This window comes from Oncorhynchus nerka, linkage group LG3 (genome assembly GCF_034236695.1).
Source record: "Oncorhynchus nerka isolate Pitt River linkage group LG3, Oner_Uvic_2.0, whole genome shotgun sequence".
NCBI lineage: Eukaryota > Metazoa > Chordata > Actinopteri > Salmoniformes > Salmonidae > Oncorhynchus > Oncorhynchus nerka.
Genome location: NC_088398.1, coordinates 62660965 through 62688454, shown reverse-complemented (window position 1 = coordinate 62688454; position 27490 = coordinate 62660965). Strand labels below are relative to the sequence as shown.

The window sequence follows — 27490 nt, the reverse complement described above, 5'->3', positions numbered from 1 at the left end:
GCTCTGCACCCCCCTCCCACTCTGTTGTTTTATAATTAAATGGCGACATTAGTTCATATCATGTGATTCGAAAAGAATTCATCACACATTAGAGGCCCTAATCACCACCTATAGTCCGCCCGTCGCCTGGGGCGCAGGGTTCACCACATGACCCTGCTGAGCGCAGCTCTTCCTTTGTGCCCCCTGAAAGAACCGGGGATTGAGCCCAAACAAAAAAAAACACTAGGGTGAAAAATGTTTTTACACCTGATCCGCTCTCTCTCAGGGCTGGCTGTGAGCGCGCAGGGCCGTTTCAGCTTTAGATCAATGGGACAAGTTATTGGAGTCTGGCCAACTCTAACCGATAGAAAATAAAGAAAAAAGCTGACACTTCCCAACAACAACAAAAAAGACAAAAAAAGACTAAACAAAAAAAAGAAATGAGAGGAAATAAATGCTCATGATGAAATTGTCTTTTTAAAACACCTTAAGTTTTATGCTTGACTTTTTAAAAGATATCTAGATACATTTTACACTGATAATGCTTAGGCCTACACTCTGGTGGGGTTACAGCGGTCTATGACATACTAGTGGGATGGCTTTTAAGGTCTTACATCAGTCACACACACAGGGAAAACACTGCAGCATCTTTCAGACACCCTGTCGTGGGGCTCAGCATAGCAGTGCTCAGGTGTGGAATGATGGGTATTATTTTAACACAGCCTTTTGCTGTGATGTTAATAAATGAAGAGTTTAGGCACCATAGGGGCCTCTATGCATGGGTCAATGGCACATGTCTGCGCTCATGGCAATAGCGCCCCCCATTGGGAACATAGTCAATACCATTGTTCAGAATACTTTTCAAAACAATATGAACACTGAACAGGAATAACATGTTTTAGAAATCAATGGAGAATTCTGAGTCGACCCCAATCACTTTACATCTAACAATGGATCATTTACTAGAATGTCATCCTCAAGATGATACTGTATGGCAAGACATTAACATTTCAATCCAGTGAGAAAATAGGAATGGAACACCAAGCTTTTCATGGAAAGTCCTTACTGAACTTGAAACTTTTCATAACTTTACATCATCGTTTCCTGTCATGTGATCCCCCCGCCTCTTCTCCTGAGCGAGTCTCAAAAGTCTAACATGGCTTCCATTAACTGGCTCCTCCTCAGGTGTTGCTTTTAGACTATTGAGATGCACCCCCAGAGTTGTCGACATGCAACACCCCTTTATGACTTCTGTCTGCCACCTAACAGAAATGGGCCTTCGTCAGTAGCCTGTGTTTGCCTGTCACCTTGGTACCCAGGAAACGAGTTGCCCCCACTACAGGTGAGGGCCCCTGTGTTAACGCCACAGACAGAGCCAGTGAGGTCTCACTCACATGGACACATCACACAGCTTCACAACCGTGCACGTAAGAGATATATAAGCAATGTAAAACATCTAAGAAATTAAATGATTTATTTTGATCAATTTGGCAGATCAGCCCACACACTGAATTAACCTGGCATGAAGTTACACACACTTTCAGTACACACAGGCACATTCACATTAGGCTTTGGAGCCAGCCGGCTAGTCACAGAACCAACTCCTTTCCTTGACAGGCTCCATCCAGACATTCTCCAGCCTTGAAGCGTAGTCCACAGACAGTACATGGAAGGCAAGGTAGGTGCCATTCAAAGAAAAAAACAAAATCCTATTCAGAAGTCACCGTAAAAACGAGGTATTCGCTTGTAATTTATTGATAGAAAATAATACAAATAAAATGTAAAAGGGTAACAGTAATAAAAAACATAAATAAGTTAAGCTGATGCAGAGCTTTCTAGTGTAATTTGGATGCCTGGAGATGGAGTAAATTTGGAAAACGTCACCAGGCATGTCTATAATGTGCTAATCCTGAAAGAGATCTGTCCACTCTAGTTACATCACAAACAGTTGCCATGTTAACAGAATATAACTCATTAGCTGGGAGTAATACAACACCCATTATCAAGTGCTACGTTTACAACTAAATAATCAACATCAAATAGCTTCAATGAGACAAAATAAAATAAACTGGGATTAAAACAGACAAAATATGTAGTCTTTAGGCAGTATACCATCTCCTTCATACTTGTACCGGCAACTTGGTCATGTAGATGGGATACAGCTTTTGTCAAATTTGCTAACCCTAACCATTTTCATAACCTTAACCTAATTCTCCTAACCTGCTACGTTGATACTCCTAACCGGCGGCGTAATTTCCCTTAAACCTGCTACGAAAAGTAAATTTGATAAAAGCTGTCTCCCCTCTAGACAAAACCCTGCAGATCTTCTGAAGCCCCAGACAATACCCCTGCAGCCACCCCTACCTCCACCCTCAGAACAAAGAAACGGGAAAGACAGAGACACAGGAGAGCTCCAGGCTGCAGCAGGTTTAATTAATCAACTAATTAATGCTCTTAACGGAGGAGAGAAAAATGGCACACGCATCACAATGGAACACGCATCCCATCCCGGCGTACAAAGAACAAACATACAATAGAACCAAGACCAATCAATCAACCGCAATAAATAAATGTCTTCTCTTTAAAAGGCTTCTGGGGGTCAAAGCTGAGGAGGATTCAGTGGGATGGATTCTGGTGGATGTCTATCTGTCTCTTCCCATCCCCTACTTAACTTTCAGAAATATTTACACAGCATAGCAGCCCAATCTGGGCTTAGTAAGTAATGCTACATCACGTGAATAGACTTCCCCTACGGAAGGAAGAGCAGCAGTTCATGGGGAATTTGCTTTTCACACGACACACTCCCAATATCGCCCCTAGCTACTTGCAGACCGAGTCCCCTTCCTTGGCCCTTCAGGGAAACGCTTTCCTCCGATCAGCTCTGGGCATGTGCAGCATAGAAATAGAATGAATAGAACGGGCTTGAAACCTCTAACCCTAACAATTTGACTGGTTAACACCACCAGCCCACCAATTAAGCCATTATTAACTTAAATGGGTACGCCCGTTCTATACATTCTATTTCTACGATGTGTAGTTCCTTCTCACCTGACATCCACTGTACACTCACAGCTGGCCTGAGATCGGTGAGTAATGGTGGAGTAATGGTGTAAAAGATAGAGAATGCAGCAACCCAGTTGTAATGTTGTTGAGGATGGGACTGGATGGAAGAAAAGAGGACCCTAATCCTCCTCTTCTCTGAGATGGAGAGGAAGAGTGGACTCTATTCCCCACCTCCCTCCTCCTCCTCCTCCTCTTCTAGATGGCGCTCTCTGTAGATGTCTTTGACCAGGAGAAGAGGGGTGAGGATGCTCTCCAGGACACTGCGGTCCAGAGGAGTAGAGGAGAACCACAGGGAGCTGTCACTGTCACTGCTGCAGCCCGATGCCTCTGGCTGCACATAGAACACATCCATACGCTGCCTCAACAACCCCGGGCTGCAGAGAGAGGAATGACCACATTAACCACAAATGAAATTATAGCTACGGAGCTACATTTGGGCCAGTACATTTGTTGCAGATTGACGTTGATTGGGATGAAGCTTGTAATAGAGGCAGAATTGAGCGATTTCCACTAGATGGGCCAGCTGCAAATTCAAATTGGCTATATTGTAAAAATTCATATAAACAAAAATGAGCTTTTTGGTCTTAATTGAAGTCTAAGTTAATTTAAGGTTAGGATTAGCAGTGTGGTTAAGGTTAGGTTTAAATTCAGATTTTATGACTTTGTGGCTGTACCAGTTAGTGACTACTCTGCAGACCTGCCTCCAGAACAAGATTCCTGACGAAAAACACTAACCTGCATATTTGCTGTGCAGTGGTCCCTGACATTCAACACATAAATGACCACAATGTAGTAAGGTAAATTGACCACTTGAGAAAGTCGAGGTCATAGAAGAGAAAAGGGACACACCACTTGGAACGGTAGAGCTCGTAGAGTCTGCCCTCGTGCTTCTTGACTGGACAGTGGCTGGAGCTTCCTGAGCCGTCATCTGGCTCGTAGGCCGGGTCACTGTCCTCTTTACGTTTCCTCTTCCTGGACCCTGTTTGTACTACTCACAGACAGGGAGGATTAACAACATGACAGGAGCCCTGGCACAAAAATAGGCACATCTAAAGAAATGCTGATAAAAAGATGCACTTCACCACAATAGTGTGTGTGTGTAAGTGTGTCTTAGTGGTCAGACTCACAGGGGTGGTCCGGTGAGGAGATGGAGGGGACTCGGATGCAGACAGTGGTTTCCTGTGTGGCTGGGTCTGTGTGGTCTGGCCCGTAGACGTTACTAAAGGAAAGGCACAGATGCTGCTCCACGGTGCGCAGGCCAAAGTACTTGGTGTTGAGATAGACCAGGGAGCGCAGCAATGCTGCAGGACTCTGCTCCCCCAGCAGCTTACAGCTCCACAGGCACTGCTCCTCCACACAGCCCCACCGAGCGCCTGGGGGTATAGACAGACCGATAACTGTTAACAACACTGATCATAATACAGTCCCTCTGGACATAACATTAACACAAACACTGATCCAAACAAAAGCTGTTACAAATTAATGTGGTTTTAGACAGATCATGTCTACAGTGTCCTCATATCATAAATATAGTGCAATCACTATTGTTTCAGAATGTGAACAGCAAAAATAGTTCTAATCATTGGACACTGCGGGTAGGTCTACTACGGAGTTGCAGTTAAAAACAAACACTTCCAGGTCTAAAACCTTACCGTAAAGAGCATAGATGGAGTGTGTGCTGAAGATAATTCAGTTGATAGATGTGAATTGAGCAGTGATAAAGTGTAAGTGTATTTATTTACCATCTGGCATCACGCTGGGCTGCCAGTCTTTGAGGACCTTGTTGAGCTCCTCTCCAAACGGCTCGAAACACGGGTCACTGAACAGTTCATCTTTCCTGCCTTTGGCCTGCAGATGCTACAGACAAACAAACAGAGAATAACTGGACTAGGGGAAAATCTTGTGGAAAGCCAAACTTAGACCTGGTTATGAGATTGTGAAGAATATAGATGGTGTCCTCAAATTATAAATAGTCAACACCATGTTTCAGGATGTGAACAGCAAAAGTTCTAATCATTGGACACGTCTTAAAAAATATGAAAGGAGAGTAGTGAGAAATAGATGTGTCTCTTCCAAATAAAGCAACGCTTGTCTGATGAGAATGAGAACCCGCATGCCACATCGCCATGGTTACACTGTAAATGCATCATTCAGAACCAAGGCCTCTTCCATCAATCATAACTGCAGCCCTATGAAACTATGACATCATCAGCCAGCCTGACTGACTCCCAGTCCCAACCCTGCATCTCGTCACAAACACCTAGCGCTGCCTGTGGCTACAACAGCCCTCTCCTTTCATGACTGCAGAGAGAGAGAGATATAGGGGGGCCTGGAGCCATTCTGATCCCTTGCAACTATTCAGTCAATGAATATGAATTAAGAGACAATATCTCTTTCATCATCACTCAATGCCTAGGTTTACCTCCACTGTATTCACATCCAACCATACCTTTGTCTGTACACTATAACTTGAATCTATTTTATCGCCCCCAGAAACCTGCTCCTTTTACTCTTTGCTCCGGACGTCCTAGACATCCAATTCTCATGGCTTTTAGCCGTACCCTTATCCTACTCCTCCTCTGTTCCTCTGGCGATGTAGTGGGGAGTCCAGGCTCTGCAGTGCCTAGCTCCACTCCTATTCCCCAGGCGCTCTCTTTTGATGACTTCTGTAACCGTAAAAGCCTTGGTTTCATGCATGTTAACATTAGAAGCCTCCTCCCTAAGTTCGTTTTATTCACTGCTTTAGCACACTCTGCCAACCCGGATGTCTTAGCCGTGTCTGAATCCTGGCTTGGGAAGACCACCAAAACTCTGAAATCTCCATCCCTAACTACAACATTTTCAGACAAGATAGAACGGCCAAAGGGGGCGGTGTTGCAATCTACTGCAGAGATAGCCTGCAGAGTTCTGTCCTTCTATCCAGGTCTGTACCCAAACAATTTGAACTTCTACTTTTAAAAATACACCTCTCTAAAAACAAGTCTCTCACCATTGCCGCCTGCTATAGACCACCCTCTGCCCCCAGCTGTGCTCTGGATACCATATGTGAACTGATTTCCCCCCCATCTATCTTCAGAGCTCGTGCTGCTAGGTGACCTAAACTGTGACATGCTTAACACCCCGGCCATCCTACAATCTAAGCTTGATGCCCTCAATCTCACACAAATTATCAATGAACCTACCAGGTACAACCCCAAAGCCGTAAACACAGGCACCCTCATCCTAACCAACTTGCCCTCTAAATACACCTCTGCTGTTTTAAACCAAGATCTCAGCGATCACTGCCTCATTGCCTGCATCCGTAATGGGTCAGCGGTCAAACGATCTCCACTCATCACAATCAAACGCTCCTTGAAACACTTCAGCGAGCAGGCTTTTCTAATCTAATATCGATCTCATCCCGTCAGTATGCCTGGTTATTTTTATTTTTTTAAATGCCTTCCTTGCGGGCCTCCCGGGTGGTGCAGTGGTTAAGGGCGCTGTACTGCAGCGCTAGCTGTGCCACCAGAGACTCTGGGATCACGCCCAGGCTCTGTCGTAACTGGCCGCGACCGGGAGGTCCGTGGGGCGACGCAGAATTGGCCTAGCGTCGTCCGGGTTAGGGAGGGTTTGGCCGGTAGGGATATCCTTGTCTCATCGCGCACCAGCGACTCCTGTGGCGGGCCGGGCACAGTGTGCGCTAACCAAGGTTGCCAGGTGCACGGTGTTTCCTCCGACACATTGGTGCGGCTGGCTTCCGGGTTGGATGCTCGCTGTGTTAAGAAGCAGTGCGGCTTGGTTGGGTTATGTATCGGAGGACGCATGACTTTCAACCTTCGTCTCTCCCGAGCCCGTACGGGTGTTGTAGCGTTGAGACAAGATAGTAGCTACTAAAAAACAATTGGATATCACGAAATTGGGGAGAAAATGGGGGGTAAATTTAAATAAAAAAAAAAGCCTTCCTCACCATCTTAAATAAGCATGCCCCATTCAAGAAATGTAGAACCAGGAACAGATATAGCCCTTGGTTCTCTCCAGACCTGACTGCCCTTAACCAACACAAAAACATCCTGTGGCGTTCTGCATTAGCATCAAACAGCCCCCATGAAATGCAACTTTTTAGGGAAGTTAGAAACCAATATACACAGGCAGTTAGAAAAGCCAAGGCTAGCTTATTCAAGCAGAAATTTGCTTCCTGAAACACAAACTCAAAAAAGTTCTGGGACATTGTAAAGTCCATGGAGAATAAGTCCATGGAGCTACCCACTGCACTTAGGATAGGAAACTCTGTCACCACCGATAAATCCACTATAATTGAGAATTTCAATAATTTTTCTACGGCTGGCCATGCTTTCCACTTGGCCACCCCTACCCCGGTCAACAGCACTGCACCCCCCACAGCAACTCGCCCAAGCCTTCCCCATTTCTCCTTCTCCCAAATCCAGTTAGCTGATGTTCTGAAAGAGCTGCAAAATCTGGACCCCCACAAATCTGCCAGGCTAGACAATCTGGGCCCTTTCTTTCTAAAAATTATCTATTGTTGCAACCCCTATTACTAGCCTGTTCAACCTCTCTTTCGTGTTGTCTGAGATTCCCAAAGATTGGAAAGCAGCTGCGGTCATCCCCCTCTTCAAAGGGGGAGGCCACTCTTGACCCAAACTGCTACAGACCTATATCTATCCTACCCTGCCTTTCTAAGGTCTTCAAAAGCCAAATTAACAAACAGATCACTGACCATTTCGAATCCCACCGTACCTTCTCTGCTTTGCAATCTGGTTTCAGAGCTGGTCATGGGTGCACCTCAGCCACGCTCAAGGTTCTAAACGATATCTTAACCGCCATCAATAAGAAACAATACTGTGCAGTCATATTCATTGACCTGGCCATGGCATTCGACTCGTGTCAATCACCACATCCTCATCGGCAGACTCAACAGCCTTGGTTTCTCAAATGATTGCCTCGCCTGGTTCACCAACTACTTATCAGTCAGAGCTCAGTGTGTCAAATTGGGGTGCCACAGGGTTCAATTCTTGGGCTGACTCTCTTCTCTGTATGTATCAATGATGTCGCTCTTGCTGCTGGTGAGTCTCTGATCCACCTCTACACAGACGACACCATTCTGTATACTTCTGACCCTTCTTTGGACACTGTGTTAACAACCCTCCAGACGAGCTTCAATGCCATTCAACTCTCCTTCCGTGGCCTCCAACTGCTCTTAAATACAAGTAAAACTAAATGCATGCTCATCAACTGATCGCTGCCTGCACCTGCCCGCCCATCCAGCATCACTACTCTGGACGGTTCTGGTTAGACTGTAAACTCTCCTTCCAGACTCACATAAAACATCTCCAATCCAAAGTTAAATCTAGAATTGGCTTCCTATTTCACTTGTCACCCCCAAAGCCAATTCGTCCTTTGGTCGCCTCTCCTTACAGTTCTCTGCTGCCAATGACTGGAACGAACTACAAAAATCTCTGAAACTGGAAACACTTATCTCCCTCACTAGCTTTAAGCACCAGCTGTCAGAGCATCTCACAGATCACTGCACCTGTACATAGCCCATCTATAAATAGCCCAAACAACTACCTCTTCCCCTACTGTATTTATTTATTTTCCTCCTTTGCACCCCAGTATTTCTACTTTGCACACTCATCTACTGTCAAATCTACCATTCCAGTGTTTTAATTGCTATATTGTATTTACTTCGCCACCATGGCCTATTTATTGCCTTTACCTCCCTTATCTCACCTAATTTGCTCACATTGTACATAGACTTATTTTTCTACTGTATTATTGACTGTATGTTTGTTTTACTCCATGTGTAACTCTGTTGTTATACGTGTCGAACTGCTTTGCTTTATCTTGGCCAGGTCGCAGTTGTAAATGAGAACTTGTTCTCAACTTGCCTAGCTGGTTAAATAAAGGTGGAGAAGAAAAAATAAATAAAACGTATAGTAGTATCTGTGAGTAATATCTGTCAGATCTGTGAACACTGTCTGATGGGGGAGGAGCAAAGGGCTGAAAACTGAAATGGAACCAGGCTACAGAAGGTGACCGAGTAGGGGAAACTAAACAGGGAGGTGACTGACCTGCTGGATGCCCAGGCAGAGGTAGAGGATGCTGTCAGGGGCATAGCGCTCTCCGTTGGGCCGCCGTACATCGCGGACGAATCGGGACAAGGCCAGGCTGAGCTCTGACGCTTTTAGAGAGAGCAGGTTACTCTTCGACCGGGCCGGTGGAGATTCTGAGGACAAATAATTATAATCTCTTACCAATTTAATTATATAGCACCTTTCATACAGAATGTCCAGTGGTTCCAAGTGCTGTATGATAATAGTTTCTGTGGGCGGAGCTTACTCACCCTGCTTGAGGCTGTCTTTCCCTTTAGCGTCACCTGATTGGTCAGTCGAGGTCAGCGCCCACCGTTTCCAGGCGTTGACCCCGTAGTGAGACCTCAGGGGTAGCGAGCGCCTCTCTGTCATAGGGGGAGAGGGGTCTCCCTCTACAGCTCGCCTCTTATGTCCCTGAAACAAGCACACAGCCCTATGAATGAGACTAATAATGTCTCGGTGGAAGCCTTCGTGTGGGAGATCTTATCCAATCCACCATTTTATATGTTTATCTTCACAAGAACATCATTCATGGTTTATTATTTCATGTTCTCATGTGAAAAATAACAATCACAGAGTTTATTTTTACAGGGACAGTGGACATTAATCAACATTTCAGTAAAAGTGCCGGTTTTAACCAGCCGGCTCATTTTCAACTGCAGTCCCTGGGCAGGTTGTGAACAGCAATAGAGTTCTAATCGTTGGGCACACTTCTGCTTCCAACTGGAGCGAAATGAAAGGTTAGGTAGATGAAAGGGGTCAGGGTGGTTAGAGTAGTGTACCTGTCTCCTGGCTCTGGGTACCTCATCCTTCTCCTCAGCCAGGAGAGGGGGCAGGGTGAACCCCATATCCACGTCCAGGCTCTCGAGTGTAGGAAAAGGGTCTGGGGATAAAACAGGACAGACAGACAGGACAAACGGACACAGGTAAGGGATGAGCCAATTCAAAGCCCACCAGACTGGAGTTCGACAGAGGTAGGCAGAGCTAAAGTGAGCCGGACTGAGCTGAACCAATCTGGACCGAACTGTGCTGTGCCAAAGCAAGCCAGACAGATGGAGAGGGAGGTGAATGAGTGAATTAGCAATGGCCTTTACTAGAAGGGGTGCGGGTGAATTGAATCATCAAACAGCTGTTGCTACATAACTACCTTCTCTCTAATGAACACGTAGTCCAGAGCTGCTGGTCACGGGCTCAGTTAGCCAGGTTCTTAGTTGTATTATTATTGTATTCCTGTATTAGCTAGGTTCTCTATTGTATTATTATTGTCTTCCTGTATTAGCTAGGGTCTTTATTGTATTCCTGTATCAGCTAGGTTCTTTATTGTATTCCTGTATTAGCTAGGTTCTTTATTGTATTCCTGTATCAGCTAGGTTCTTTATTGTATTCCTGTATTAGCTAGGTTCCTTATTGTATTATTGTATTCCTGTATCAGCTAGGTTCCTTATTGTATTCCTGTATTAGCTAGATTATTTATTGTATTCCTGTATTAGCTAGGTTCTTTATTGTATTCCTGTATTAGCTCGGTTCTTTATTGTATTCCTGTATTAGCTCGGTTCCTTATTGTATTATTGTTGTCCTGTATTAGCTCGGTTCTTCATTGTATTCCTGTATTAGCTAGGTTCTTTATTCTAGTCCTGTATTAGTTAGGTTCTTTATTGTATTCCTGTATTAGCTAGGTTCTTCATTCTAGTCCTGTATTAGCTAGGTTCTTTATTCTAATCCTGTATTAGCTAGGTTCTTTATTGTATTATTTTATTCCTGTATTGGCTAGATTATTTATTGTATTATTATTGTACTCCTGTATTAGCTAGATTATTTATTGTATTCATGTATTAGCAAGGTTGTTTATTATATTATTATTGTATTATCTAGGTATTTTAATGTAATTCTACACCTGACCTTCTGAATGCACTTCTGATTATAAATACACCTAAATAAATCCCTTCGTCTGATATGCCATAATATTTTTGTTTTAAACACCCATGTCACATGGTGATATTGTTTAGCACCTCTCCACTGTACTGAGAGACAGAGAGCAGTCAAATAATATCATTTTCCACAATAGAGGATAGGACTAGAAAGTGTCTCACAGTGTCAGGGTGGTCAAATGCTGCTCAGTAGTCGTACCTTGAGGAAAGTCGTTCTCCAGGTCCAGATCTGGTTCATACTTCTCCTCCTCAGCCTCCGATTCAGAGCTGCTCTTACTGGAGCTGCTGCTGCTGGACCTGGCCTCTCCTTCTCCTCGCTCCCTCTTCACCTTCACATCTGAAACAGTCACACAACACAACAACCAACATTTCATCTGTGGCAGCTTGCAGTGATGAGGCAGAGAAGTGCATCCCAGTCAGCTAGACAAAGATGCATACCAGTAGCCATGGATAAAGAAGCGCCATGGTTTGTTTCATGTCCTCATATAACAAAATACCAATCACAGAGTTTCAGGATGTGAACAGCAATAGAGTTCTAATCATTGGACACGCTTAAAAGTATTTGAGTCACGCTTGATTTAGTTTTGAGTTTGCACTTTTGGAACTGTGGATGTGAAGTCCTTTGTAGCTCAGTTGGTAGAGCATGGTGCTTGTAACGCCAGGGTAGTTGATTTGATTCCTGGGACCACCCATAAGCAAAATGTGTTCACACATTATTCTAAGTCGCAGAGTTTGCTAAATGGAATATATTAAGTCGGTACCCGGCTTTCTTTCTGTGTGTGTGTGTACCTGGCTTCTGGTCCTCTGCAATCATCTCAGCCATGGAGAGGTCAGCCTCATGGGGGTCAGTGGGGACTTTGGCCTTCAGCTTGTTGATGGTCTGGACAATCTGCTCTGTGCCCTGCAGTGTGGTGGGCAGGAACACTGGCACTGGAACCTGGGGTAGGAGGGAGAGACAGGGACCACTGGCTGGTTAGAGACTGTTTTTGTGTTAAATACTGGAAAGACTCATTCGAGAATAAATATCCACTCCACCTTATCCATGGTTGTCCTCATATTTACAAAATACCAAATCACAGAGTTTCAAGATGTGAACAGCAATAGAGTTCTAATCATCAGACACACTTCTGCATAAAATTATTCCGGATTTGTACTTTTGGGACTATTCCATTGGTTCCATGGAGCCCAGGGTGTTTCTTACCGGGACAGGTAGTGTGATGGGAATGGGTGTGATCTGGGCGTAGAGGTTCATGGGGACTGGGATGAACACAGGTACAGGGATGGGCACGGGAATGTACTCCCTCTTCACCCAGTCATCCTCATCTGGAGACAGACACACAGATTAAAAGGTCAAACCATGGACATACTACTTCGTGAGAGACATAATGTGCCGCACAGTTTGACCTTCGATTTCCCAAACAGTAATATTGAGGTGTCTACCTGTCTGTAGGAGCTTGCTCTGCATATGTGGTTTGCAGTAGGTGGCCTTGGTCATAGTGAGAGGCTTGCAGAGTACAGCTTTATTCTTCACATCCTTTAGGATCCCTCCACCTGTGTACGGCTGACTCAACATCTAGGAGATAACAGATGATACAAGGATAACAGATGATACTTGTTAAAGAAGGACAATGATATTCCTTACCTTACAGTCAGCTGTGCTGTAACGATTATAGGGTTGTAACATTAAGTACTTTTCCCTCACCGCAATGTTGGTTGCCTCAGTTTGTATTCCAAATCCTGTCAATAGAAAACATGGTTCAGTAAGTCAACCACACAGATGCACTTGTTTTCAAAAAGTCTAAATGCACACAAATTAGTACCAAGTCTGGTGTTCTCTGGGCCCTTCTGTGTTGCCAGGTTTGGTTCGTTCTGCTGGCAGTAAAAGCGGAGGAGACACTGCTGGTCACAGAAGTGCTTCATCTCTGCTCTCCACTGCACCGACTCAGTCAGGTTCCCTTGTACCTTACAGCAGTCACAACGCGCAGCCTGGTGGACATAACAGGAAACACACAAATCACATCCTGGATGCACAATTTTGAGAAATATGATTTTTCATAGTGAGACCGATTTAGGTACGAGCTCTGACCTTGTAGTACCACTCGTGGAACTTCTTGGCGCAGGTTTCACTGCAGAAGTCCCTGGACACCCCAGCCAACTGCCTGGTCACTCCTCTCTTACACAGCTGACTGCAGTAGTTACAGGTCACACACTTCAGACCCAGCCGCTTGGCAAAGTCCTGCTTGAACAGCAGCTTACAACCTGAGGGGAAATAGGGACAACAACGTTTACAGGTTATACGATGTCAATGCTCAAGTGACAAACATACTGTATACACTCATGTGTTGTCTGGGTAAAGTAGGGCTGGGCAATACGGCCTAAAAATCATTTCTCTTTGATTTTTTTCTAACTTCTGGGCAATTCACGATATATATATATATATATACACATTTAAAAGAAAAAGATTCTCTAAATAAGCTTTGTTGTACAATTAAAGGTCAAATCCACTGCATTAAAAACAGTCAGCAATAATCTAATGAATTCAGGTCTTGTGAAGTTATATCTAGGCTGAATATAAGTCTTCCACAACCATAAGACCCACTCATTTTTTATTTAACCTTTATTTAACTAGGCAAGTCAGTTAAGAACAAATTCTTATTTTCAATGACGGCCTAGGAACAGTGGGTTAACTGCCTTGTTCAGGGGCAGAACGACAGATTTGTACTAATAATGTAATTATTTTTATCAAAATAGATCAACCTGCTTTTTTGCAATAATCACTGATCTGGCTTTCAAGTCTGTCCATTAAAATACAATTTTTATTACAAATTAAACCAGAACCATGCATAATGCACATTCACTTCTGGCAGGCATTAAGCTATAGAAAATTAACCCAGATCTCAAACAATCTCTCAAGCACAAGCTCGCATGCTAGTGAGTAGCCATCTAATCTTTTTATTTCAAGTTTAGCCAACTTGGATCTGTTTGCTAGCTAACAGGGTAGTACAGTTGAAAGGTTATGAACACACCCTTCTGTTCGTTTCCAACTGTAAGCATGTCCACTTTGTTCAGATGTTGAAATCAAGTGGCCTGCCTTATTTCTCAGAATGAGAATGAGTGACAATTCTATATATGATTGTGCTTTATGCTTATTGCAAATTTGTAAAACACAGACTAGACAGCTAGTATAACAGTCTTCGGCTAAAATGCTGCTAGCAGTACTTGGTACCACAATGCCACGCGCGACAACCTTAGCATTCCTTTTCCAGAGTCAATGTTCATTGATACTCCCGTTTTAGTAGTGTCTGCTCTGCGCTCAATTTGAATCATTAGAAAGGTTAACTTCTCCTCTATTACAGTAAAATAATGTCTCAATGTGTTTCAGTCTCCATATGACCGATTCTGTTGGACCAAAAACTCAAATAGCGAGTTGAAACCTTTTGTCAGAGAGGAAGAAGTGATCGCTCATCTTTGTTGATGTGAGTGGCAGGGGGAGGAGCCTGGTGTGTTTGTGTAAACTAAAGGAAGAGGCAAAGCGAGATGTTTCACTCGCTAAAATCTTTCCAAAATAAGCCCAATGCGTTTCTATGGTCTAATTTTGGACCTAATCTTGTCGCTTGCCTTCCCGCCTTTGGGACGACTGCCATTGTTAGGACAGAAGCATGTGCATCTCATCATTATATACAGATCTATGGTGTAAATGGGAAGGTGCGTGCAGCACAGAAGGAGACAAGCGGACATAAAACGAAAAATACAACAAAACTTGATTCTTGTAATATAGGCATTTGGGACATCACGCAAAAAACATAAATGAGAATGATTCGAATTCCTTCGACCTATTGTCCAGCACTAGGCTAAAGTGCACCGGCTAGTGGCAGAACATGTCAGGGACATGGAGAAATATGGGATGAGGACAAGTATTATTCACTCTGGGTTCTCTCACTCTCCCAATCAAAACAGACTAGCTGACAAAGACACAGATTAGGGAGTGAGGGCATTGTCAGACCTTCGCTGCAGAAGGGCCTCTTGACCCCAGAAAACTTGACTGTCTCGTGGAGCGTCTTCTCCTCCTGGCAGTACTCGCAGAAGGTGACGATGCAGTGCAGCTTCTTGTAGTCCTCACAACATATCTTACTGCAGAACTGGTACACTTTATCCTGGGGGGAAAAATACATACCCACACAATGTTAAATGCTCCTGCATATTTAATTGAGGCTTGACCACTTGATATATATCCTGGACACAGAGGGAGAGGTTGAGCATATACACTCACAGACTTCAACAGAAAAGGTGTACAATTAACTTTAATGCTCAATTTTCTAAAAAAAAATGTTCAAAAAAATAAAACTAAAAATATAATATAATTGTGTTATATAAACCAAGTTCATGACCACAAAGTGAATGTACCTCCCACTCCAGGGTTTCAGGCTTCAGGCTGAATGCTCCTCGACAGTAATTACATTTGAGCTGGATGTTGTGGTTCGTTGTAGACAGGGGAGTCTGTCCATTGGTTACTGTTTGAATGTTTGCATTCTGAAGAGAAAGAAGAGAGAGAGAAAGAAACATTTCCTTGAGCTGCAGGAAACTAGATAAGGTAACCAGAAACTGAGGGACTTCTTAATTGTTTAGTTGCACTGCACAAGACATGTTCTTTCTTATTTTTATTTACTCCTTTTTCTCCCCAATTTCCTGGTATCCAACTGGTAGTCTTGTCCTATCGCTGCAACTATCGTATCGTACGGACTTGGGAGAGGCGAATTTCGAGAGCCGTGCATCCCCCGAAACACAACCCCGACAAGCTGCACTGCTTGACACAATGCCTGCTTAACCCGGAAGCCATCCACACCAATGTGTCAGAGGAAACAGCATTACACCTGGAGAACGTGTCAGCGTGCATTGCGCCCGGCCCGAAACAGTAGTCACTAGTGCGCGATGGGACAAGAACATCCCCCCCGGCCAAACACTCCCCTAACCCAGACGGCGCTGGGCCAATATGGACTCCAACCAGGATCTCTGTGGCACAGCTTGCACTGCAATGAAGTGCCTTAGACCACTGCGCCACTCGGGAGGCTAGACATGTTCTTTCTAACGTGAAACCTAACTGTCAGTAGGCTTTTATAATTCTTATTCAAATGTTTTGTCCTGGTTAACAAGGTGATATTTAAAAAAAGAAAGGAGTCAGTACATACCTGAAACTTGGTGACACACGTTGAGCTGCAGAAGTTTAGGACATTCCCCTCAAGCAGCGTGGCCTGGTACTGAGGTAACGATGTCTTCTTACAGAAGTGGCATGTGGGCTCAGAGTCTGCAAAGGAACAAAAACACCCCTTGACACATAACCTTCCTACACACGGTATGATCAAATGTAGGTACTGTAAGTACCAGCACCTTTATAATTGTACTTGCTATACTGCACCCACACGCCAACGCATATGTACACAGAAGAAAATGATACAACTTCAACTACCAAATTCCACACATCAAAGAAACCACACCAACAGTCAGTGTGAATGACGTAAGATGTGGGCTCACTGGAGAGTGAGAGTGGCAGTGCACTAATATGTGGCATGTAGCCTAGCGGTTAAGAGCGTTGGGCCAGCAACTGAAAAGTTGCTGGTTCAAATCCCTGAGCAGACGAGGTGAAAAATCAGTCAATGTTCCTTTGAGCAAGGCACTTAACCCTAATTGCTCCTATAAGTCGCTCTGGATAAGAGTGTTTGCTAAATTACTAAAATGTAAATGTGTGAGACAGGGTTCAATTCAGAAAGTCAAACTATAATCCAAGTAAAAATGTGAAAATTGAGGACAGTGATGCACTGATGGTGAGGTATAAACAAATACTAACCGAGGACAGTGGTAGCGGTGCTGGCGATCTTGGTCTTGTTCATGCAGGCTGTGGAGCAGTATGGTTCCATGGTGCCGCTGGCCCCGATGCAGTGAGTGACTTCACTAGACCTGACCATGGCACTACAGCCAGTACACATTGTCATCTTAGAGTGGGGCTAGAGGAATAAGGGAATACAAAATACATTGCCTTCAGAAAGTATTCATACCCCTCAAATTTTTTCAGTTTTTGTTGTGCTCAAGCCTGAATTTTAAATGGATTAAATTGAGATGTTGTGGTCACTGGCCTATATACAATACCCCATAATGTCAAAGTGTAATATTTTGGGGGGAAATGTTCAGAAATGAATCAAAAATGAAAAGCTGAAATGTCATGAGTCAATAAGTATTCAACCCTTTTGTTATGGCCTAAATACATTCAGAAGTACTAATTAACTTAACAAGCCACATAATAAATTGCATCGACTCAAATAATAGTGTTAAACATGATTTTTGACATACAATTATCTGTAAGGTCCCTCGGTCGAGCAGTGAATTTCAAACACAGATTCAACCACAAAGACCAGGGAGATTTTCCAATGTCTTGCAAAAAAGGGCACCTATTGGTAGATGGATAAAAAAAATATATATATATATATATATATATATATAGAATATTCCTTTGAGCATGGTGAAGTTATTCATTACACTTTGGATGATGCATCAATACACCCAGCCACTAAAAAGTGGCAGGTGTCCTTCCTAACTTAGTTGCTGGATAAGAAGGAAACCGCTCAGGGAATTCACCATGAGGCCAATTGTGACTTTAAAACAGTTACAGAGTTTAATGGCTGTGATAGGAGAAAACTGAGGATGGACCAACAACGTAGTTAAGCCACGAAACTGACCTAATTGACAGAATGAATGAAGGAAGCCTGTACAGAATAAAAAATATTCCAAAACATACATCATGTTTGCAACAATGCACTAAAGTAATACTGCAAAGAAATGTGGCAAAGCAATTAACTTTTTGTCCTGAATACAAAGCGTTATGTTTGGGGCAAATCCAATACAACACATTACTGAGTACCACTCTCCATATTTCCAAGCATAGTGGTGACTGCATCATCTTATGGGTATGCTTGTCATCGTTTAGGACTGGGTAGATTTTCAGGATAAAAAATAAAAGGAATGGAGCTCAGCACAGGCAAAATCCTAGAGGAATACCTTGTTCAGTCTGCTTTCCACCAGACACTGGGAGATTAATTAACCTTTCAGCAGGACAATAAACTAAAACACAATGTCAAATCTACACTGGAGTTGCTTACCACGAAGACAGTGAATGTTCCTGAGTGGCCGAGTTAGAGTTGACTCTTAAATCTACTTTAAAATATATGTCAAAACCTGAAAATGGTTGTCGAGCAATGATCAACAACCAATTTGACAGAGCTTGAAGAATTTTGAAAATAATAATGGGCAAATGTTGCACAATCCAGGTTTTGAAAGGTTTTAAGGAACTTACCCAGAAAGACTCACAGCTGTAATCACCGCCAAAGGTGCTTCTACAAAGTATTGACTCAGGGGTGTGAATACTTATGTAAATTAGATATTTCTGTATTTCATCTGCAATACATTTGCAAAAAAATATTAAGCATGTTTTCACTCTGTCATTATGGGGTATTGTGTGTAGATGGATAACACATATATATACACTACTGTTCAAAAGTTTGGGGTCACTTAGAAATGTCCTTATTTTTGAAAGAAAAGCAAAAAAAAATGTCCATTAAAATAACATCAAAATTGATTAGAAATACAGTGTAGACATTGTTAATGTTGTAAATGACTATTGTAACTGGAAACAGTGATTTTTTTATGGAATATCTACATAGGCATACAGAGGCCCATTATCTCCAACCATCACTCCTGTGTTCCATTGGCACGTTGTGTAAACTAATCCAAGTTGATCATTTTAAAAGGCTAATTGATCATTAGAAAACCCTTTTGCAATTATGTTAGCACAGTTGAAAACTGTTGTCCTGATAAAAGAAGCAATATAACTGGCCATCTTTAGGCTATTTGTGTATCTGGATCATCAGCATTTCTAAAGTTCTGACTCTCTGTTATGTGCTTGTAGTCCCTGACATATTCTATCTATTACCTGCTTGTAATCCCTGATACAGTTCTGACTGGCTGTTACCTGCTTGTAATCCTGCATACAGTTCTGACTGGCTGTTACCTGCTTGTAATCCCTGATACAGTTCTGACTGGCTGTTACCTGCTTGTAATCCTGCATACAGTTCTGACTGGCTGTTACCTGCTTGTAATCCCTGATACAGTTATGACTGGCTGTTACCTGCTTGTAATCCCTGATACACTTCTGACTGGCTGTTACCTGCTTTTAATCCCTGATATACTTCTGACTGGCTGTTACCTGCTTTTAATCCCTGATACAGTTCTGACTGGCTGTTACCTGCTTGTAATCCCTGATACAGTTCTGACTGTCTGTTATGTGCTTCTAATCCCTGATACATTCTAGTGGTTACCTGTTTGTAATCCAGCATACAGTTCTGACTGTCTTACCTGTTTGTAATCCCTGATATACTTCTGACTGTCTGTTATGTGCTTGTAATCCCTGATACATTCTAGCAGTTACCTGCTTGTAATCCCTGATACAGTTCTGACTGGCTGTTACCTGCTTGTAATCCCTGATACAGTTCTGACTGGCTTTTACCTGCTTGTAATCCTGCATACAGTTCTGGCAGCAGAAGCGTTTCTGCTTGCCGTCAATGATGAGAAAGTGGTTAGCAGTGGCGCGGCTGGGCAGGTATTCACCACACTGCTCACAGCAGTTCACGATGAGCCCGTTGGCCATGCGGTAACGGTTGAAACAGGCATCGCTGCATATTTTATGGGTGACCGTCTTGAAGCTCACCTCATGGCGGATCTGATATGAGGAAAAGGAATAGAAAGAATGATTTATAATAACGTGTGAAAATTCAATCATATTGAATGAATACACAGGCAATGGGTGAGATCGGTGTGAGATTCTAGCTGGTGGCTGGCTGATGTTGTTGTGGTTGTTTATAAACTGTTCCATGGTCAGATGGGAACCACCCTCCATTTTGATGCCAACTGTTTTCCATGCAGTAACCATGGACACCAGACTCAAGGCTTGGACATACACAGTGGATGAGAAACTGTGCCGTCGGCAGCCATGTTGGAGGGAGAGTGAGTGGAATATACTCTGTCCAAATCGACCCCTACCCACTTCTTTTGATCTAAGACATTGATGGGCCCCCTTTTTTAGGCCTATGGATCAATTTCCACCCCTACAAAAAAAAGTGTATTTTTTATTTTTAGGAACTCAGTCAGTGTCTCAACTTACTGTTGAGTGTTAGAATAGTAGAATACACAAGGTGCAATTTCAACATTTGGTTGTGAATCAGTAGTTTTTCTTAAGGGTGTGCCAAATGGCAAGGCCATTTGGCCTTCAAGAGGTGCCTAAATCTGCCAGCCTACCAAGGCCATCTGCTAGGGCACCAATGCCATCTGCTAGGGCACCAAGGCATCTGCCAGGGCACCAAGGCCGTCTGCCAGGGCACCAAGGCCGTCTGCCAGGGCACCAAGGCCATCTGCCAGGGCACCAAGGCCATCTGCTACGGCACCAAGGCCATCTGCTAGGGCACCAAGGCCATCTGCTAGGGCACCAAGGCCATCTGCTACGGCACCAAGGCCATCTGCTACGGCACCAAGGCCATCTGCTAAGGCACCAAGGCCATCTGCTAAGGCACCAAGGCCATCTGCTAAGGCACCAAGGCCATCTGCTAGGGCACCAAGGCCATTAACCAAAATAGCCAATTCAATTGATTTGAAAACCACAAGCTGTTTAGAAAAACAAAAAAGTGCATGTAAATGTACATAAATAATTTGCCTACATGTCAAAGTCTAGGTGATAGCCTATGTGTATTGGCTACAGTTTGTAATGTCCAGACCGGTGCTGACAGGAGTGAGGTGCCAGACTTTAATGCGACTTTTAATTACATATACACTGAACAAAAATATAAACTCAACATGGACTACAGGAAAAGGAGGACCAAGCACGTCCCCATTCTCATCAACGGGGCTGTAGTGGAGTAGGTTGAGAGCTTTAAGTTCCTTGGTGTCCACATCACCATCAAACTATCATGGTCCAAACACACCAAGACAGTTGTGAAGAGGGCACGACAATGCCTATTCCCCCTTAGGAGATGGAAAAGATTTGGCATGGGTGCTCAGATCCTCAAAAAGTTCTACAGCTGAACCATCCTGACTGGTTGCATCACCGCCTGGTATGGCAACTGCTCGGCCTCGGACCGCAAGGCACTACAGGGGGTAGTGCATACAGCCCAGTACATCCTAGAGGTCCTGCCATCCAGGACCTCTATACCAGGCGGTGTCAGAGGAAGGCCCTAGAAATGGTCAAAGACTCCAGCTACCCTAGTCATAGATTGTTCTCTCTGTTACCGCACGGCAAGCGGTACCGGAGTGCCAATTCTAGGTCCAAAAAGTTTCTTAAAAGCTTCTACCCCCAAGCCATAAGACTCCTGAACAGCTAATCAAATGGCTACCTGGACTATTAGCATTGTCCCGCCCCATTTTTTCGCTGCTGCTACTCTCTGTTTATTATCCATGCATAGTCACTTTACCACTACAACTTACCATAATTACCTCAACTAACCTGTGCACATTGACTCTGTACCAGTACCCCCTGTATATAGCCTCACTACTGTTATTTTATTGTTGCTCCTTAATTATTAGTTATTTTTCTTGTTTTTTATTTAGTTACTTTTTTACTTCAGTTTATTTTAGTCAATACTTTCTTAGCACTTTTTTTTTTTAACTGCATTGTTGGTTTAGGGCTTGTAAGTAAGCATATAACTGTAAGGTTGCATTCGACGCAAGTGACAAATAAAATGTGTTTTGATTTGAAGTGTTGGTCCCATGTTTCATGAGTTGAAATAAAAGATCCCAGAAATGTTCCATGCATTTTAAAAGCTTTTTTTTCTTAAATGCGGTGTACAAATTTGTTTACATCCCTGTTAGTGAGCATTTCTCCTTTGCCAATATAATCCATCCAGCTGACAGGTGTAGCATATCAAGAAGCTGATTAAACAGAATGCTCATTACACAGGTGCACCTTGTGCAGGGGACAATAAAAGGCCAGTCTAAAATGTGCAGTTTTGTCACACAACACAATGCCACAGATGTCTGACTGCAGTTCGGCATCGTAACCGACTCAGTGGGCAAATGCTCACCTTCGATGGCCACTGGCACACTGTGTCAAAAGGGCACTGCACATGCAATCCGTTAGAACATTTTAAAGAGGGGAGATCTAATATGCAACAACTAGCATTGGTTGCTAATATGACTAGGATTGTGCCTTCAGCTACAGGACAATGAAAGAAAGTTCGTATAAAAGAATAGCCTCCTCGGATATGGTCTGATTTTGGCTGGGCTACTTTGAAGCAAGGTAAGACATACCTTATAATATATATAATAACATTTCAGATTTCAAACAATTAAGTATATGTTTTCTAAATGTTTTATTCTTCTCCCAGAGAAGAAGGCCAGCTATTACCGGCCAACGAAAACCCTGCTGCGAGCCGCTGCGAGCCACTGCGGCCCCTAATGAGATCAGGTTTTTTGTGGCCCCCGCCCCCATCAAATTTGACCATCCCTAATCTAAGTAATCATGGTAAAATTCCCGGGGACCCCATTCATTTTGTTAGACAGTCTCACTCAGATATTATATTAACTCTAAAATATTAACTCTAAAACATAAAAATGTTCTCTCCGCTGTCAAGAGAGGGGCTGCTAAAATGTTTTGCTCGCAATGTGGTGGGGGGGTACGCAGATTTTCTGTGGCCCCCACTCCCATCAAAGTTGCCCATCCCTGGTGTAGTGTGTTGCACTGACCTCAGTGAGCTTTCCGCACACAGTGCACTTGGTTTTGAGAGAGGACTTGGGTGGGTTCTGTTTGTTCTCGTAGGCTCCCAGACAGCCTGTACTGCAGAACTCCTGGAACGACTCACTGGAGTCCACCTGTGCCACTATCGTGCCCTTCATTGTAGTGATGTCCCTGGAAGACACACGTTAATACACACATAGAAATAAAGTAGAAAATTTGATATATCAACACACACAGCGACTCTTCTTCTTACTTTTTGCACATGGTGCAGCTCTTCTTGGGGGTGGGTTTGTGTGAGAAGGCAGAGAGGCAGGTGGTGGAACAGAACAGGTGAGTGGATCCTTTCCGCTGGTAGGCCGTCTGGCCTTTTTTCAGAGGCTTCTTACAATTGGCGCAGGTCACTTTGACAGTGCGAGGGGGGTTCTGGGAGCCAGAGGGGGAGGGGCCGGGCGGTTTGGGCAGAGAGGCGGTTGGCGACGGAGAGTCCACCCCAGTCTGTTTCTGGTTCCGTGGGAACGAGGCCGACTGGGATATCCACGAATCTGTGGAGAGAAAAAACACAAACAAACAAAGTTTAGCAGACCTGAAGAAACAACATAACAGGTGCAATGTGAAAAGAAGCTGTAAAACAGCATAGAATGGTTCAGCACAATAGTGTTAAAACCATATGCCTTTGTGTTTACTACCAGGCCTCTGGTGGGTTCCTGTGTCTCCGTTCTGTACAGGCTGACTAGTGGTGGAGGTGTTGCTGACCCTGCCAGGGTTGAAAGTGGCCGGGAGCCTGGTAGTGCTGATGGAGCTCCGGGCCTCAGGGTTCAGACTGAAGGTGCTGCTAATCTGCAAGCCCTTCTCCGCTACACCCGACCCCCCTACCCCCACCCCGCCTTGCAGGGACGTCACACTGGTGATCATCAGATTCATGTCCCTCTCAGGCTCTGCCACTGGATCGGCTGCTGTAGCAGCCGTGGCGATGGCAGAGGGCCCCAGCGTTGTGACGTTGCCAATCTTTATCTCAGAGTCCGGCTCCGTGCTGCTCAGGATACCGCCGCTGTACGAAGAGGGCCTCCGGCTGTGGCCAGTAAAGAGCCTCTGTGCCCGGGATCCTCCTCATCGTCGATGACGATGGGCTCTGTGGATGGTGCTGATGAGGTGGCAGGTGGACTGTTTTTTTTGAAGGGGGCTGCTGCTGCTGTGGCGGTTGTCATGTTTACCGTTGCCGTGGTTTCGGTTTCTGAGGGGCGGGGCTCAATGCAGTCTGCGGGGGTGCCAGCATGGGAAGGGGGAGTAGCAGAGGGGGTGGGGGGCTGTTTCCCTGAGGGAGATGGGGCCTCTTCCACCAGCACCACATCATCATCATTGTCATTGTTCTCCGGAACCCTGGAGGGTTCCTCTGTTACCGTGGTGACGGGAGCCTGGGATCCAGTGGGGGGTGTGGTTTTCTCTGAGGAGCGAGTGGTGTCTGTGTCCATGGGTTCCTCTTCTGGGGCTGGGGTTGTGCTCCCCTCCACTACCCCAGGCTTGGGCTCCAATTCCCCATCCATCATTTAGGCTGCTACCACCTGTCCTGCACCTACACAAACACAGCACACGTTATTAGGACTAACCTACCATAAGCCTAGTCCATGATAAACATGTTGAGTGCAGGTATCCCAGGTACAAGCTGTATGTATGTGAAGAAATAGGAACACTGCCAACCTCTGTTTAGGCTACCTGGTTGATTACAAAATAATCATTAACGAGCTCAGGTAAAACCCAGGTAATATTTGTGTGCATATTTGTGTTTTCGGTTATTGTCCTGCTGAAAGGTGAATTTGTCTCCCAGTGTCTGGTGGAAAGCAGACGGGACCATGTTTTCCTCTAGGATTTTGCCTGTGCTTAGCTCTATTCTCCCTAGTCCTTGCCGATGACAAGCATACCCATATCACGATGCAGCCACCACCATGCCTGAAAATATCTACAGTAGTCTGTGATGGGTTGTGTTGGATTTGCTCCAAACATAACGCTTTGTATTCAGGACATAAAGGACATTTTTCTCGGTTTTACTTTAGTGACATTAAAAATATAGATTTTTATTCTGTACAGGCTTCCTTCTTTTCACTCTGTCAATTAGGTTAGTATTGTGGAGTAACTACAATGTTGTTGATCCATGCTCAGTTTTCTCCTATCACAGCCATTAAACTCTGTAACTATTTAAAAATCACCATTGGCCTCAATGTGAAATCCCTGAGCGGTTTTCTTCCTCTCCGGCAACTGAGTTAGGAAGGACGCCTGCATCTTTGTAGTGACTGGGTGTATTGATACACCATCCAAAGTGTAATTAATAACTTCACCATGCTCAAAGGTATATTCAATGTTTGTTTTTCCCCCATCTACCAATAGATGCCCTTCTTTGCGAGGCATTGGAAAACCTCCCTGGTCTTTGTGGTTGAATCTGTGCTTGAAATTCACTGCTCGACTGAGGGACCTTAATTGTATGTGTGGGATACAGAAATTAGGCAGTCATTAAAAAATCAAGTTAAGGGGGCCTCCCGAGTGGGGCAGCGGTCTAAGGCACTGCATTGCAGTGCTAGAAGTGTCACTACAGACCCGGGTTCGATCCTGGGCTGTATCACAACTGGCTGTGATCGGGAGTCCCATAGGGTGGAGCACAATTGGCTGGCTTCCGGGTTAAGCAGGCAGGTGTTAAGAAGCGCGGTTCGGCGGGTCATGTTTCAGGGGGCACATGACTCGACCTTCGCCTCCCAAACCCGTTGGGGAGATGCAGCGATGAGACGAGATCAAATTGGGGAGAAGAAGAGGGTAAAACACAAAAAAAGATATATATAATTGTTAAACATTATTATTGCACACAGAGTGAATCCATGCAACTTATTATATGACTTTAGCAAATGTTTACTCCTGAATTTATTTAGGCTTGCCAAAACAAAGGTGTTGAATATTTATCGACCCCCCACAAAGTAAAATATTGCACTGACATTTCAGCTTTTCATTTTTCATTAATTTGTAAACATTTCTAAAAACATAATTCCACTGACATTATGGGGTATTGTATGTAGGCCAGTGAGAAGAAAAAAAATCTAATTTTATATTCTGGCTGTAACACAACAAAATGTGGAAAAACTCAAGGGGTGGGTGTGAATACTTTCTGAAGGCACCGAGTAAATCACTGCTTTACCAGTACTAACGCGACTACACCGTTTTCATGTTACAAAACACGAAGCTCTCTCTAAAACTGCAAGTTGTCTCCAGAGTAATAAACATAGCTATCAAAAGGGAATGTGTGCTTGCTGGCCAATGTGACACAAAATACTGCAAAGTAATATAAAAACTACAGTTCAGGTAAAGTTGTAAGGACAAAACATAATTGTTTTAATTAGCAAGCTAGCTTGCTATCGAATATGAGAGATTGGGTGTATATTAGAGGTCGACCGATTAATCGGAATGGCCGATTAATTAGGGCCGATTTAGAGTTTTCATAACAATCGGAAATCGGTATTTTTGGGCGCCATTTTTTTTTTTACACCTTTATTTCATCTTTATTTAACTGGGCAAGTCGGTTAAGAACACATTCTTATTTTCAATGACAGCCTAGGAACGGTAGGTTAACTGCCTCGTTCAGGGGCAGAAAGACAGATTTTCACATTGTCAGCTCGGGGGATACAATCTTGCAACCTTACAGTTAACTAGTCCATCGCAATAACGACCTGCCTCTCTCTCGTTGCACTCCACAAGGAGACTACCTGTTACGCAACTGCAGTAAGCCAAGGTAAGTTGCTAGCTAGCATTAAAAAAAAACAATCAATCATAATCACTAGTTAACTACACATGGTTGATGATATTACTAGATATTATCTAGCGTGTCCTGTGTTGCATATAATCTAACTGAGCATACAAGCATACAAGTATCTAAGTATCTGACTGAGCGGTGGTAGGCAGAAGCAGGCGCGTAAACATGAATTCAAACAGAGCTTTCGTGTGTTTTGCCAGCAGCTCTTTGTTGTGCGTCAAGCATTGCGCTGTTTATCGACTCCCGAGATGAGGCTGGTGTGACCGAAGTGAAATGGCTGGCTAGTTAGCGCGCACTAATAGCGTTTCAAACTTCACTCCCTCTGAGCCTTGGGGTGGTTGTTTCCCTTGCTCTGCATGGGTAATGCTGCTTCGATGTGGTGGCTGTTGTCGTTGTGTTGCTGGTTTGAGCCCAGGGAGGAGCGAGGAGAGGGACGGAAGCTATACTGTTACACTGGCAATACCAAAGTGCCTATAAGAACATCCAATAGTCAAAGGTTAATGAAATACAAATGGTATAGAGGGAAATAGTCCTATAATAACTACAACCTAAAACTTCTTATCTGGAATATTGAAGACTCATGTTAAAAGGAACCACCAGCTTTCATATGTTCTCATGTTCTGAGCAAGAAACTGAAACGTTAGCTTTCCTACATAGCACATATTGCACTTTTATGTTCTTCTCCAACACTTTGTTTTTGCATTATTTAAACCAAATTGAACATGTTTCATTATCTACTTGAGGCTAAATTCGTTTTATTGATGTATTATATTAAGTTAACATAAGTGTTAATTCAGTATTGTTGTAATTGTCATTATTACAAATACAACTTATTTATATATATATATATATATATATATGTTTTTATTTTTATTTT

The 27490-nt window shown here is 43.8% G+C and overlaps 1 protein-coding gene across 1 annotated transcript in view; it reads right to left on the bottom strand.

Moving 5' to 3' along the window:
• Window positions 1–1436: 1436 nt before the first annotated feature.
• Window positions 1437–27490, bottom strand: part of LOC115112060 (zinc finger MYM-type protein 2-like) — a 39635-nt gene continuing 13581 nt past the window's right edge. Inside the window, 23 exon segments of the mRNA XM_029638767.2 lie at window positions 1437–3416; window positions 3892–4030; window positions 4170–4415; window positions 4785–4899; window positions 9111–9265; window positions 9383–9545; window positions 9914–10014; window positions 11259–11396; window positions 11849–11996; window positions 12261–12382; window positions 12500–12632; window positions 12762–12796; window positions 12880–13045; window positions 13146–13318; window positions 15063–15213; window positions 15464–15589; window positions 16246–16361; window positions 16902–17058; window positions 19611–19823; window positions 22835–22997; window positions 23080–23368; window positions 23513–23884; window positions 23887–24396. Coding sequence (XP_029494627.2) covers window positions 3203–3416; window positions 3892–4030; window positions 4170–4415; window positions 4785–4899; window positions 9111–9265; window positions 9383–9545; window positions 9914–10014; window positions 11259–11396; window positions 11849–11996; window positions 12261–12382; window positions 12500–12632; window positions 12762–12796; window positions 12880–13045; window positions 13146–13318; window positions 15063–15213; window positions 15464–15589; window positions 16246–16361; window positions 16902–17058; window positions 19611–19823; window positions 22835–22997; window positions 23080–23368; window positions 23513–23884; window positions 23887–24370 — 4119 coding nt within the window. The 5' untranslated portion in view covers window positions 24371–24396 and the 3' untranslated portion in view covers window positions 1437–3202.